Consider the following 15,519-nt stretch of genomic DNA (forward strand, 5'->3'; position numbering starts at 1 on the left):
CAAACTGGTTAGTATTTCTGATAGAACTGATTTTCCTTTCATTTGTATAACAGCAGGTTTAATTGTGATAAAAATATGTAATTATTGTATAACCAAGCTTTTACTTTCTAAAAAGGTGCGTGAGGAGTGTTTTTCATGCATTTCACCCTGAGGAAGCAGAAACAATGTCCTATCAACTGTCTCTATTAATTTCTTTAATGTAGAAAGAGTTAACAGGCACAGCAGTTTTGGTTACTGAATTTGAGACATCCAGGGACTATCAGCTCTCACAGGATCACCAAGGGCTCTGCAGACCTTAAAGACCCCAAAGTCACTTTTATATGTGTTCAGTGAAAAGGAATAAGAACTTTGCACAAGTATGTAGGAGGCCCAAGTGAGCAAGAGAGGGAGATGAAAGCTGAGGCAACTGAACTGCCTACAAAATATTCATCACAAAGTTTCCAATGAATGCTTTTTTTTTTTTTTTTTTTTTTTGAGCTCTTCAGATCACACCTACAGGTGAAGACGGGGGTTTAATTGTCAAGAATGTATGTCTAGTCTGTAAAAAATGGGAAATTAAAAAGGGCAGTATTTTACATCTACCAAAATTCACTCTATCCATGAAATTTAGACAGTGGAAACAGAATAGGGAATGCTTACACAACCACACACCCACATGCACACTTACATCCAAAGAAATCTGCTAAAACTGGCCAAAGAAAATAACTAATATGAGTGCCTAGGCAAAATATATAACTCACACAATAAAGAAAAATCATTAAGCAGAATTCCCTCTCTCTCTCTCTCTCTCTCTCTCTTTCACACACACACACATCCAATGTTTGATAAATGCAATCCATGGAAGAATTATCCCTACTATTAAAGGGTTTTCCAGCCCTTCGTAACTAGCCCTTCATTAAATTTCCTCAGATAAAAAAGCAATGTGTGGTTATTACAGAATTAGGCTAAGCCAGAATCTGCTACCAAACTACTTACTACAGATGTATAGATTTATGGAGTAAGAGATATACATTTATAATAAAGGCCTTTCCAAATGTTGGTACCAAAGATACCTATGAAATATATTATAGGCTCAGTTCCATTATTTTCATACATGACCCAGATAATTTGTGAGACTATTCAAATTTCAGTTGGCACCTTCATCATTAACAAAGCACGTTCATCGACATTATCATTCCACCAGATCCTCTGATAGTCCAATGAAATAGGTAGGAGAATTAATGTCCCTATTTAACAGAATAGGAAACTAAATTGGGGGAGTAATTAACAGTCAACTAACAGAGCTCTAATCATAATTTTGATAAAAGAAATGAACACATAAGAAGTTAACATGGAACCAGAAACCAAACTATCTAACTCTTCGTCTACTGTGTTTTGAGAAATTTATAGGTAAGTTTGTGCCCTAAAAAATTGGAATATTCTTTCTGCCAAGAGCAGTATTCTGCTAATAGCTAGCCAGCTAGATAACTAGTTAGTTATTTCTCTTTAGTCTACCTTCTAGGTCCCTAAAACATCATAGCTGTTTCTCACCAGTCTGTTTCATCAGTTCAACTCCTGGTAAAGGTTTCTTCTTCCAGAATACCTCCTTAACATCCTCTTAAGAAAGGAATCATAGAAACATGAACTGGGTTCCATCTACCATTACAAAGAGATAGAGAACTGCTAATATTTGGTAACCCACCTTCCAGCACATCACTGTTCTTTATTAACAAACATAAGGTACACTTGACTTGCTTTTTCTCAACTGTCTTTAGAGCTAGAACTCAAAAGGAGCATGTCCTCCCATTCTTTTACAAAAATTGTTCTCCAGCTTTTCCTATTTATCAGTTCTCATACAGAACTGATTTCTTATACAGAAATGAAATGACATATTGTACAAAATGACTATAAGATATTTTTAAATAATACATTTATAAGATATATTTAAATAGTGAATATCAGAAAGCTAAAACCAGTTCTGATGATGACAAGTGGAAGGTGGGAAATGAGTTAGGATCAATGCATTCATTTTAAGTCTCTTTCAAGAAAAGGAAAATTATTTAGTTGCACAGACCTTAAATTCCCCAAGCATACATATTTGTTCTAATACATGACAGCAGTTCTTCAAACTAACAGTAAATATAATTAGCCCAAGAAAACATATTGGTTGTTTTGACAGAATAGTTTGAGTTATGCCACCTGATTAAACCCAACCAAGTAAGGGAAGAAAAGGTTGATGAGGTCACAGCCCAGGAGTGAGGTCACCAGCTAAATCTGACTTCATAGCAACAAAAGAAGTTTGACTGATGAAAGATGTCCCCAGGGTAGAAGTTAACATCCGTTTGCCTAAATGAGTCTTTCAGGTCAGGAAAGGGACTTTATTGGATAGATTCTTAGCTCACTCACAGTGGCATGTGACTAATAGCACTTTGAAGTCAGTTGTGAAGGACATGATGATTAACTGACCATTCAAGGTCCTACAGAGGTCACATTAGCAGCCCCTATCAGTGCTTCAAAGCTGAAGCACTAGAGTGTGAAACTTGAATTCTCATGAGCTCAGAGAATGATTAAAGTCAGAAGTCATCCGCGGCTGCTTAGAAATGAAGCCTAAGACTCCTAGCAAGCATTATCAATAACAGAGGTACGCACAAGATAACAGGTGGAGGGGCACTGTTACTATTATTTTAATAAGCCAAGAAAAGCTATGAAATATTAGTTATTAACTAAATTTGGAAGTGAACACTGTTTTTAAGAGTTCAGAAGTCTAGGCTGAGTACAACTATTTCAAAAAACATATCATTAATTTCCAAACCAATCGATAATACAGTATACCCTCCAGTTAAGTTACCACTGAGAAGAAAGCTATTCACTAGTTTTAGTCCCACTGAATCCATATCGAAAGGGTTGGGATTGATTACAACAAAATGTGTGGTCTTCTTTGTATTAAAATATTATATCCAATGGAAACATTTCTAGTCGACTCTTTAATTCATTTGAATAGAAAACTAATATTTACTGACATTTCTTGAAAGCCTGCAACCAGCCCACAGGAAAAGAATTGGACATCATCACACTGTGTTTTCCTTAATTTGACAGGAAGTTAACTTCAAGCAGACTGACTTGAATCAGGATCTTACATGGGAAGCATCGGTGCCCAATAAACTTTTTAATTTGGAAAATACTCGAGTACCAGTGGCTTATCGTCCTATACTTTACTTTCTGAAATCCCGCAATCCCACGTGGACTTCTGGTAGAATGAGCAATGCAAAGAGCTGGCTTGGACTTGGCATGTCCTTATACTTCTGGGGATTGATGGACCTTACAACCACCGTTCTCTCGGGCAACCCAACACCACAAAGCAAATTAGAAGCACTCCTTTCAGACAAACCACAGTCACATCAGCGAACCAAGAGAAGCTGGGTTTGGAACCAATTTTTCGTTCTGGAAGAATACACTGGGACTGACCCTTTGTATGTTGGCAAGGTAAGATGTGCCCAGTAGAAAGATAAATTGTCAGCATATCTGATGTTGCAACTGAATATACAAATTGAGCATGAATGCTCACCTAAGCCTGTGTCTGAGGTCTAAGAAAAATTTTAACTAGTGGCATGTTACTTGACCCCTAGCATGTCAAGTATTAAATACAGCTTTTGCTCTGTCAGACACCAGTTAAAAAGGAAAATTTTTTCTCCTTGTCCATCCCTCTGTTCAAGGTGATAGGAACAAGAATGGGGGTTTTGGAGAAAATGCCTCACACCCTCCAAGAGTCACTTCAGTCCCAACAGGGGCAGTTGCAGCCCCTGGGAATGACAGGATGAGAAGAGAGAAAGGGAAACATGAAGGGGAAAGAAGAGGTTTTATGCTTTGTTTTCTTTTTGTTTGTTTGTTTTGTTTTGCTTTTTCAAAGCATGTCCACAGGTATAGCCTAAGGCCCAAATTCAATGAAAAAAAAAAAAAAAAAAGAATAAAACATTCTCCATTTCAGGATATCCTAGCATGTGCTTTAGGATAAATGGAGACAATGAATATATTTATACACTTTATGCTTGAATTCCTTTGATTTATCTATGATCATTTCATTTTTTAATCCTGGCTCTCTACTGTGTTTACTTTATTTGGATGTTAATCAGAGACCATTTTGTGAAAGCAACCAAGTGAGAGAGAATGGGAGACAAGGAATTAATTAGAAAATAAATAATTCATTTAAATGGTAATGTAAAACACTTATTTAGCACCAAAGCTAAAAACATGGGTTTCAGACTCAAACAGCTGTGGTTCAAAGCCCAGGTTCACCACGTACTTCCAGAAAGACTTTGGATAGGTCACCAAGTCCTCTTAGCCCTGTTTCTTCAACTGTCCAATGAGGAGAATGAAAGAATTCAAGGGTTGCTACTTCTCAAAAGTTGTCTGCCTGAGCTCTCTACAATTCTTAACCCTGTTGCCTAGCTCTGTCCCTACCACTGCACTATTTTCACCCCTCAGGACCTACCTACTGCCCAATCCAATGACCTCATTGTATGGAACCTCTTATGATGGCTGTAAAGACTCCTCATCCATCCTGCCTTCCCAACTCTCTCTCCTCTGCCAACATGGTGACCATCACAATCCTGTTTCTCCTCTTTTATTCTCAGCCTCATTTGCTGGGTTTGTTCAGTTGACCCTGGGTTCTTCTCCATTTGCACTCCTTCCCAGATGCAATGAGCCACTCCTGTGATTTTAAACACCATCCCTATGCCAATAAGTGTAAAATCTCCATCTGACTAAAATTACCCATCTAAGCTTCAGACTCATAACTCCTGTTGTATATGTGATCTCTCCATGTTTATGACTCATAGGTCTTTAAAACATATCATGTCTAATGAGGAACTCTAGCTATTCCTTTCAAACCTAGTCTGCTCCAGTCTTCCCTATCTCAGCATTACCATCACCGTATTCAAAAAAACAAAAATCTAGTGGTCATTCTTCCCTTTCCTTAAATGCCACATTCTCTCCATCTGCAAATTGTTAGTCCTATGCAAAAATAAATCCAAAATCCTTCAACTCTCTCATCTCTACTTCCATGACTATCCTCACCTGGCAAATTCTTAGCCTGTTAGTCTCCTGTACACACCTGCACTTCTTTGCTACATATTCTCCATATGTGATATTTTTAAAGTATATCAGATTACATCAGTCCTCAGATCTCTTTGATGTCTCCCACTGGAAGGGAAGGAGGCCCTCCAAAAACCCCCATAGCTTACAGATCCAGCCTGCCTCTGGCGTCCAGTCATGACCTATGCTACTCTTGGCCTTATTCTCCTGTTCAGAGACATGACCTTCGGAAGCTCCTACAACTTGTCAAGTGTTTCCTGTGTTGTTCCTCCATAATTAAATGCTCTTCTCTGGCTTCTCCCAGGTTGGCTCCTCTTTCTCCTTCCCCCTGACCATTCTCACTGGGAGCCCCTCATTTACTTCTTGCCATCATTTGTTTCACAGCTCTAATCATAATCTGCAATATTTATTTTTCAATTAAAAGTTCATTGTCTGAAGTCCCTGACTAGACCAGAAGATAAATAAGGGGAAGGATATTGCTCCCATTTTATCTCCAAAGTCTAACAGGGCATCTGTCACATACAAGATGCTCAAAAAAATATTTAATGAGAGGATAAATAAGTGAGCACCTTGTGTCACAGTAACAATTATATAAGATAATGTATATAAAATGCTTAGCACAGTACCTGGTCCAGAGTGAAATTTTAATCATCATGACCTTGTAGAAGTAAGTAGCAGCAGCAGTAGTACAGGGAGTTCATTATGGGAATTTAGCAACTTCCTAATGCATACCTAATGCAGCCACAAATACCGTGGCCTCAAAACCTGTGAGTTTCTTTCACTTCTCTTTTCTTATCTTCTTTATCCTTCATGTACAATTAGTCACCATATCTGTCAATACTTCCTTGCCAGTCTCACTGAGTCACCTCTTCCTCTCCAAACTCTGTCATTACTGCTATCCTCTGTTCTTGATTATATTAACTGAGCCGGCACTGCCTGTCTCCCGGTATGAAGTTCCTTCCATGCCTCTTTCAGGACTCAGGACATTTACATCCTCAAAGCACCCTCTCCAGCACGTTGCTCCTCTGATTAAGAAAGCGTTGCAGCTCTTGAATGCTTAGCACAGCTCCTGGCACAAGGTTCAAGGATTCCTCCTCCCTCATCCAACCCTCTCTCACAATGTCTCAAATCATTCCACCCAAGCCAGATTCCTTACAGGCCCACACAATACATATGTCCTCACTCCAGATGTATGCCCCTGCCACTGTCCTGCCAAGGATATGCTATCACCTCTTCTCTTAAGTCACATTCAAATTCTTCAGGGGCTCAGCTTAAAAGTCACTTTTATCATGAACACATCTTCCATGTACTCAGAATTCCAAAGACTTCTACTCTCTTGATATTTTTAAGACATTTCTTCCATGGCTATTGCTAAAATAAATTTAAGAAAGTACATTTGGATCAAGTAATTGCTTTATGTGCTTATACAGTTTAGGACTCTCTTCTTTCCTTTAAAGCACAGAAACTGAGATTTGCTCTCCAATCTTGTCTACACCTCCCAGACCTACCATAGAACTGCTCACACAAAGATGCAGAAAGACAAGGTAGCTAAAATTTTACTGGACTGCCACAGTACTGCTTTCACCTGAAGCAGGTCATTTAATCACTATAACAATATTGTGAGGCAAATATAATTAACCTAAGGAACTAGGCTTGGCAAGGTAACATTCTTGTCCAGTTATACTCCAGATACCAGGTAAAGCCTGGATCAAAACATCTATCACTCTTACACCAAAGTCATAGGATTTCCTTCACATTACTCTTCATGTGGTGAGTGACCTTAGACTCAGCCTTGAAGACACACAGGGAGATCAGCCATGTAACCAGCCTGACTGCTTCCTGAACCTTTTATCACTGACACTGGGGAGGATTTAGCTGAGTGCCCATCCTATCCTGACTACTTCCACCTGGACACAGGACAATCACGCAGCTCAGTAGTCATCTGGTCCAATCAGTATACCAGCAGTGGGGGAAGGTTTTACCCTGCCCTGGGCATGTTACCTGGGCATGAAGAGAGCAATACATTCCCCTTCACTTTCTTTTGAAAGAAAATTCATCCACCTTTCATTCTCTTTATCCTGGAGCATTCAACTTGTCACCTTGAGCTCCAGAAGATGTCTATTTAGAGAGCCTGCCAGAGTGTTTGCTTATTTCAGGAAGGAGATGGCAACAATTATCAACTGTAATTGGTGTGGCCTTATAATATCCACACTGGGCTTTCCTGGGACAGGCAGTGTGAGTTAAAGCTAGATTATATTGACATATCCAAAGAGAAGATGCAGAGAGCCTGTGCTTTTACAGGAATCTGAGTCCAAGTCATGCCTACACTAACCACAACTGTAGAACTTACTGAACTTCCAGAGCATCACAAAGCACTCTGAAAACAAACTCTTGTTTTTTTTCTTTACATATGCTTTTGTTTGTTTTTTGGTGTGGTACTAGGGATTGAACCAGGGCCCAGGGTTATTCTGCCACTGAACTATACCCGCCCCCCAGCCCTTCGTTTACTTTTGAGGCAGGGTCTGCTGACTTGCCCAAGTTACAATCTTCCTGCCTCTGAAATTGCTGGCATGTGCCCGAGCACAGCTTACTATGCTTGTTTTCAAAATCCCAAATCAATGAAGATTTTTGAGAATCTGCATGTACTTCCCATCATTCACTACTCCTTTGGATAAAGGTCTTAAAGACTAAAGAATTATTAGGATAAATATCAGCTGTCTTATTCTGTCTAGATTTTCTTGGGGGGGGAGACATACATAACTGTGTGCTGCTACCTCCAGCGTGTGAACCCCTTACCTTCCTCTGAATAGCTGGTATTCAATGTTAGTTGGATTAAATAGGGATAAATATAAAACATTTTCATTATACTACCAATTTTTTGAGTGACTTCAAGAAAAGCTATTAATGTCCCTCTTTGAATTTTTGCAACCAAATATGTAATCTCTGGCAGTAAACCCCAATATTCCATGTGTTTCTGTGTTGGTTTTAAGCTCATTAGCGTCTCACCCTGGTAATCACCTTTCCATACTTCACCTTGTAATCTGTGATGGGACTCTGCAAGCCACAATTTCTTTTTCCAACTGGCTCTCCATGGGTTCTGCCCTTAGAACATACCAGAGGAAGGATGAGAGGCTGGAAGTGGAGAAGGGACTGGCTCCTTTGCTTTCCCAGCAGTTGGTTCTAGTTTGGAGGCTTCTTCACTCAGTCCCATCACACACTCAGCAATACCAGAACTGAGTCCCACAAGTCTGCAGGACTTGGACAGAGGTGAGCTCCTCTAAGTTCTGAGGCCCCAGTTCAGGAGCAGCTCACTCTACTCAGAGGCCTGGTCCAGTCTCCAAGGTGCCTCCTCCAAATGTGGGAGCTCCAACCCCTGTTCCTGTTTACCCTGCCAAAGGGGCCTTAGTACCTGGAATTACTATCATTCTGATACCTCAATGTTCCCCTCTTGCCTTTTCAGTCCTTGACAATCAATGCTGTCTGTTAAAATAACTATGTAGGTTGTTCCCTGACAAAATCCTGAACTAATATTATTCCTCAGAAATCAGTTCTGCATAAGGTCTGCACACCCCCACCCCTTCATAAGCTGATGCTCCTCGTGCCCATGAGAGGCCTCTTCTGCCTTTCTGTGGGAGTCTTTCCTCTCTTCATCCTCCCTCCCTTCTCTCGCAAATGTGCAAACACACAACTGAGAAGCCACCATGAAGATGCTAGCTCTTTTAAAACAAAAGGCAACATGGCTCCAAAAAAGCTTTAGCCCTGACCCAACACCATTCTTTCAATAAAATTTTATTGAGCATGAACTACATGTCAGGGCCCACACCATGACGAAGGTCACATGACCCTACCGTCAAGGGAGTACCTGGAATTCCTCTCCCAGTACAGAGGAAAGCAAAGACAACACAGCTGAGCTTCAGCCCAGATTGCACTGGACATCAAACAGTCTAATCAGCCACAGGAGTCAGGACCTTCTCCTCGGCAGCAGTGACCTGAGCTTCTGGTGTTTGTTAGGCATTCTTCAAGGGCACAGCACTGGTCCTCAGCATAAGGATCACAGTGTGCCTAGCGCTTTAAGATTCTCGGGCTGGGGGCGTAGCTCCATGATAGAGTGCTTGCTTAGCACATGTGAGGCTTGCCTAGCACTGGGTTTGATCCTCAGCACCACATAAAAATAAACAAATAAAATAAAGGTATCATGTCCATCTACAACTAAAAAAAGTACAGATTTTTGAAGTCTCAGGCCAAAACATTTTAGATTTAAAAGAACCCTTCAAACAATCCAGGGTTCATACTTTATATCAATTTCTGTCCCTGCCCCAACTTCAATAATCTATCATGCCATAAATTAGTTTATTTCAAGTCCTATGCCATATGCCTTAAAAATTCTCTCCCTCTTTCTCTCACTCTCTCACACACACACACACAATAAGCAAACACATACACGCTTTTCTCTTTAAGAAACATCCTGATATCTTTGTCCTCCTCCTAATTCCATTCCTCTACCAGAGAGCACAGTTCCATATGGAAGAGATTTTCATTTCTTTGTACACAGGTCCAAATGAAATATCTTTCTATTCTACACACTAAGAACTGGGTACTTTTGCTTTTTTTAACTTCATAAGTAGAGAAGATTTGAGTTGTAAAAAAAAAATAGTGATAATACTGTATGTGAAGTGAGGAAAGGTGAGAACGTCATATTCTACATAGAATACTTTTAGAGAAAAAAAAACCCACAGCTATATTTTTCTGGTCAGTTTTATTCTTACTTCCCCTTTCTGGATAAGACACAGATGATTTCCTTTAGGCAGCAAAATTGCTGCCTGCAGGACTTGGCCACGAGTCAGTTTACAATCAGCCAGTCACAGCTTCCAAAGCCATGCCTGTCTGAGGATGTTGTGAATACATTTCCAGGTACTTTCTTGGTGCCCATGTATGTTGGTCCTTAGAGAAAGAGCCCCCCTAGTGCTTCAGGCAGCCATCAAGTTACCACAACTAAAAGCCTGTAGGCTGCTTCTGCCTTCTTGGCTATACTCCTGAAGGCCTGATGCAAGAAGGGAAGAGTGGGTATGTTAATACCCTTTTCTCTCTGCAGGTGTATCATCATTCTAACCAGCCCCATTTACAGTGTTGCTGTTATGGGAAAGGCACTGTGTTTATGTACATTAATCTCTAATGATCCCAGTAACCCTTCAAAGCAAGTATTACTACTGTTTTCCATTTATAATGTGAAGAATTAAAGGTTACAGACAGTAAATAATTTGTCAAGGGCATTCAGTTCACAACTGACACAGACAGTGTACGGGTCATATACATTTAGCTCCCTGCCCTAAGCTTAACACTGGTTGTCTGTTTTATAAATTAATCTCATGAACTCCATCACTGAACTATGCAGTGTTAGCAGTGCAGGCAAAAACAGAGTTAGTAATGCTGATTAAATTTAACTAATTTTTTGTTGTCCCCTTTATAAAAAGACCATTACCCATAAGACAGCACAAAATTCTAGGCTTCTTGACACTCATTATCTACAATTATTAAGGTAGAACTGTGCTTCTAGACCTGAGTTATAAATAGCATTCCAAGACTCCTTTACAGTATTATTACTAAAATATCTGGGAGGAACATAGTTGAATGGGCAGATAAAGGAATGTCCCTAACTCAAATACACATACACAGAGATTTAAGTGATTCAATTATGAACTCAAGGTCAAGTCCCATCAAAAGGAGAGATACACTGATGTAAAAAAAAAAAAAAAAAAACTTAACCGCAGGTAAATTCCATTTGACATGTGAAACACATGGGCAAGCATAGTCCTACTAAATGAATACACCAAATTGGGGTAACAGGAATGAAGACTTGCAAGAGTCACTGGAAATTAATATTTCCATATAGTAGACTTAGTCTCTTAATGAATCACTTCATCAATTTTTCAGTCAACATAAAAATTTTTGATATTCCAAAAATTAATTGATATCAATTCTTTAAAATGTTTAATCTATCTAGGCTCTCCTTGCCCTCCTCCTTCATTTTCTTCTTCTTCAATGGAAAAGATTCCTCCTTATTAGAATTACTTATTCACACATCAAGAATCTACACTTAAATAACAAAATGAGTCAAAAACTATTACCCTATGTAAATGTATGATTACTAAACAAATGGTATGCCTCTACTTCATGTAGAGAGAAACAATATGTATCCCATTTGTTTACAATAAAAATAAGTTAAAAAAAAAGAATCTACACTTTTCAAGATGTTTTCTGTATTCCTCAAGGAGATTTAAAAACAATATGTTCAGGATACTGAATATGATACAGAAAAAAAATTAACCAATCTCTATTTGCCCTTTGATACAATCATAATCAAAGCTTACTAGTTCTTTGTAAACAAACTTTTTAAATATTTAAGTGAAAAAAAATCCGTGTGAAGAGAGGTCCTAAGTTCATATCCAAAGAGATCTTGGTGCTTTTTCTTCCCCAGCTTCATTCAGATATGGACAGGGGAGACGGATCCATCAAATATATCCTCTCTGGAGAAGGCGCAGGCATAGTGTTTACCATTGACGACACTACTGGTGACATCCACGCTATTCAGAGGCTTGATCGAGAGGAAAGAGCCCAGTACACTTTACGGGCTCAAGCGCTGGACAGGCGGACAGGTCGACCGATGGAGCCAGAGTCAGAATTTATCATCAAAATACAAGACATCAACGACAATGAGCCCAAGTTCCTGGATGGACCTTATGTTGCCACTGTGCCAGAAATGTCCCCTGTGGGTAAGGTGGTGATTCACTAACTCTCACAAACAGCAGATACAGATACCTTATGTGGGAGAAGTGGGTACAGAGAAGGAGACAAAATGCAAAGTAGTTCGCAAATTAAAAAACTGAACCAAAAATGACAACTGAATCCTCTGGCAGAGAGCAAGTTACTTAGGCATAGAATCAGCCACATTAAGTGATAAGAATGCATTGTCTTCTAGTTCTGATTCTTTAAAAACAATCGATTGGCACATGCATGTGTTAGATTAATAAGGGGGAAGCATTTTGGTATTATCAAAAAAACAATGAAGACCCCAATGACTGGCTGTTTACTAAGAATTTCACACAAATAACTATCATTTTGTGAAACAAGTAGAAGACAGGAGTTAAGGAAGCCTGAGCTAGAAAGGAACGCTGCCAATAAAGCAAACATAATATCTACAGATGCTCTAAGACTGACCAATCAGGATCGCATCAAGTCTTCAGCAACTGTACTTGAGCAGGTTTCCTTCTTTTCCTCAGGCACTTCTGTTATCCAGGTGACAGCCACAGATGCTGATGACCCGACCTATGGCAACAGTGCCCGGGTGGTGTACAGTATTCTCCAGGGCCAGCCATATTTTTCTGTGGACTCCAAAACAGGTATCTGATGCAAGAGTCAATTCAAAGGTGTTTTCTTTATTTCATAATCCTTTGTAACCACCACTTTGACCCAATTCTCTTTTGCAAGGATTCTACAGGGAGTGTGTTAACCAGAGAAGATTTGTTATAAGCTTCAGGATTAAGAGAGCAAACTACCATTGCCCTGTGGGTGAGAGCAGTACAATGCATACACAGTGTGCAGGGTGACTGGAAAGGCAAAGTATCTTGCTAGCCTCTATAAAGTTCATGGATATATTTAGTCCCAGGGACTAAGGTCTGTTAAAACTCCAACAAGACCTAAGAGGACTAACACATTCACCTACACTCACTCTAGAACTAGAATCATGGATTCTGAAACCAGAAAGAGCCATTGGGGGATTGTTCAGCCCATCACCATCCACTTATCAGATAAGGAAACTGGGAAGTAAAGAATTAAGTTCAACTGGTTGTGGATATGTCCCTTGACATGTGGTCTGATGCTCTTTCCACTGAACTACTCTGTACTAAAGAGCACAAGGTCAGAATTAGTGGCTTCTGGGCCAGACAGGTTTTGATGATGGAGGAAAGAGCACATGGGATGTGGCCCCTAAAGAAAGAAAGATTCTGATGGGGAAGCTCTAGTAGGGAAATTGGCAGAGAAAACTGAATGAATAAGGAGCAATGTGGCAGGAAAGGACACACTGGACAAACCAACAGAAGTTTGGGTTTTTGGTTTCAACTCTTCTGAGAGCTCTGTTGTACAGCTTCCAGAACATTTATAAAAGAACATTTCTATGTTTTGATCTATGAAAGAGTCCCTTAAATATATCTGAGTTGAGTACAGTGATTATTATATCATTATTACCTTACTCTGTGTCAGGCCTTCTCCCTTTTAAAATACAGTAACTTTCATAAATGTTACTGCACTTGAGTCTCCCAATAATCTTACAAACTAGTGAAAAACATAGGAAGCATTTTACTCCTATTTTACAAAACAGAGACCTAAGAGAAGGAAATGAGTAAAGAAACTTAGAGTAACTGAGGTAAAGTCAATGATGAACACTCAGTCATTTCTTTATTTGAAAGAAAAAAAAATTTCTATTATTAGCAACCTGATAGAATTTTTTACCCCAGAATTCCTAAGAGTAGCCAAGTATTCAGATAACTGTATCATAAAAGCTGAAAACAAGGGAGTACAAATTAGTAGGAGGAAAGAAAAAGACCACAGTTAGGGAGGTCTTTAAAACAGTGACTTCAATAATTCTGCTCACAGGGGAAGAGAGAATGAAGGGGTGCCCCTGGGGAGGAAGAATACAGGAAAGAGGAGGGTAGTATGTCCTTTATGTCCTAAGAACCTTATATTATTTTGACGACTCCCAGGGGCATCTATAGTATTAAGGTAAAAAATACATGAAAAGATAGTTATTGCTGTGCCCGTGAGGCATTTAAAAAAAAGAATTTGTTATATATTTCACTTTACAATGTTGTTCTTACTAAATGAAATAAATATATTATGGGAGCAAACTGGGGACAGGTGGTTGTTCCCAATCCCTTCCCTTTTCATGCAAAAGACCTGTTTAGCCAAGGGTCATGTCATAAACCTGCAGCAAACACACCCTTAATCATTACCTCCAGTGTTTAGAAGTCAACTTTTCTACGTTGAAGGGTTAAAAAGGAAGATAAAACATTACTGTACATCCTGGGCAGGATCAAAACACATTTTAGTGGATTTGGTTCAGATCCCTCTTCTTAAATGAAACCTTATCATCACACTGCTATGCTGCTACTTACTATCTGGGGAACTTCATTTTCATACAAGGTAAAAATAAACAACTTGCAGAGCATCTTTCATGTCCAAGCTCACAGAATTCAGTGAAGCACAGAGGTAAGCAAAACATAACAAAACAGAATGAATATATAACAAAAGGAAAATCAGATGAGAATTCCAACCCTCCTTACAGGTACTATGGAGGCAGGAAAAGGCAGAACAGGAGCAAGTTATATTAAAAGAGTTATTCACATTACAAGGGCTTTAGGGGCTGAAGAGAGAAACAGCTGAATGAGAATTATCTAAAATCACAGATTTGTAAACTTATGAGGTTTTGTTTTCTGGACTCAAAGCCCCAGTTTTCTTTGGTGAGGCTGAACAGTCTGAAATCTCCTTGAACTGCAATGCCCCTAGTCTGTAAGAGAACCATTGCTGCCACCTCCCGTTCTCTTTGGGTAATGTCACCAAAGGAAACCAGCCTTCAGTTCTTCCTGCTGGATTAGTACTTACTCTACATTTGTTGCAGAGGCACTTTTTTGAAGCTGGGATTTTTACCTCAAGTTTAATAAAACAGGTGACATGCATCTCAACTCTTGGCATTTACCATGCACAAGGGAGAAATCTAAAAGTGAATCTGTTAAAAACTGCATTTATGGTTTTGTTTTTAAAAAACAAAGTCATTTCTATCCTGCAGGTGTAATTAGGACCGCGCTCATGAACATGGACAGAGAAGCCAAAGAATACTACGAAGTGATTATCCAAGCCAAGGACATGGGAGGGCAGCTGGGGGGATTAGCTGGGACCACAACAGTCAACATCACCCTCTCAGATGTCAATGATAACCCACCTCGCTTCCCCCAGAGTGAGTACCTAACCAACCAAAGCACAGATCTCAAGCCATAGGGATGCATCTGTTACAGAGGTGAGGGAGAAAGGACAGTTTGCTAAATTCAATCATTCTTGGATTTCTTCCCTATAATCATTGTGCAATTATTTTTTCTTTTATGGTTCTTTATGGTTACATGACAGGAGAATCTACTTTGATATATTTATACAAGCATGGAACACATCTTATTCTAATTAGGTTCCCAGTCTTGTGGATGTGCATGATGGTGAGTCACTGTGGTGTATTCATATATGTACACAGGAAAGTGATGTCAAATTCATTCCACTCTCTTTCATATCCCTAGCCCCCCTCTTTCCCTTCCCTTCATTCCCCTTTGTCTAATCCAATGAGCTTCTATTCTTCCCCTCCTCCTACCCCCCTTATTGTGGGTCAGCAGTCACACGTTGGAGAGAACATTC

The 15,519-nt window shown here is 39.5% G+C and overlaps 1 protein-coding gene across 1 annotated transcript in view; it reads left to right on the forward strand.

Annotated features, from left to right (window-relative positions):
• Cdh20 (cadherin 20) overlaps positions 1 to 15,519 on the forward strand; it is a 224,122-nt gene that overhangs the window by 149,909 nt on the left and 58,694 nt on the right. Inside the window, 4 exon segments of the mRNA XM_047526681.1 lie at positions 3,076 to 3,462; positions 11,546 to 11,840; positions 12,348 to 12,467; positions 14,909 to 15,076. Of these exon segments, the coding sequence (XP_047382637.1) occupies positions 3,235 to 3,462; positions 11,546 to 11,840; positions 12,348 to 12,467; positions 14,909 to 15,076 (811 nt within the window). The 5' untranslated portion in view covers positions 3,076 to 3,234.

This window comes from Sciurus carolinensis, chromosome 15 (assembly GCF_902686445.1).
Source record: "Sciurus carolinensis chromosome 15, mSciCar1.2, whole genome shotgun sequence".
In the NCBI taxonomy this organism is placed as follows: Eukaryota; Metazoa; Chordata; class Mammalia; order Rodentia; family Sciuridae; genus Sciurus; species Sciurus carolinensis.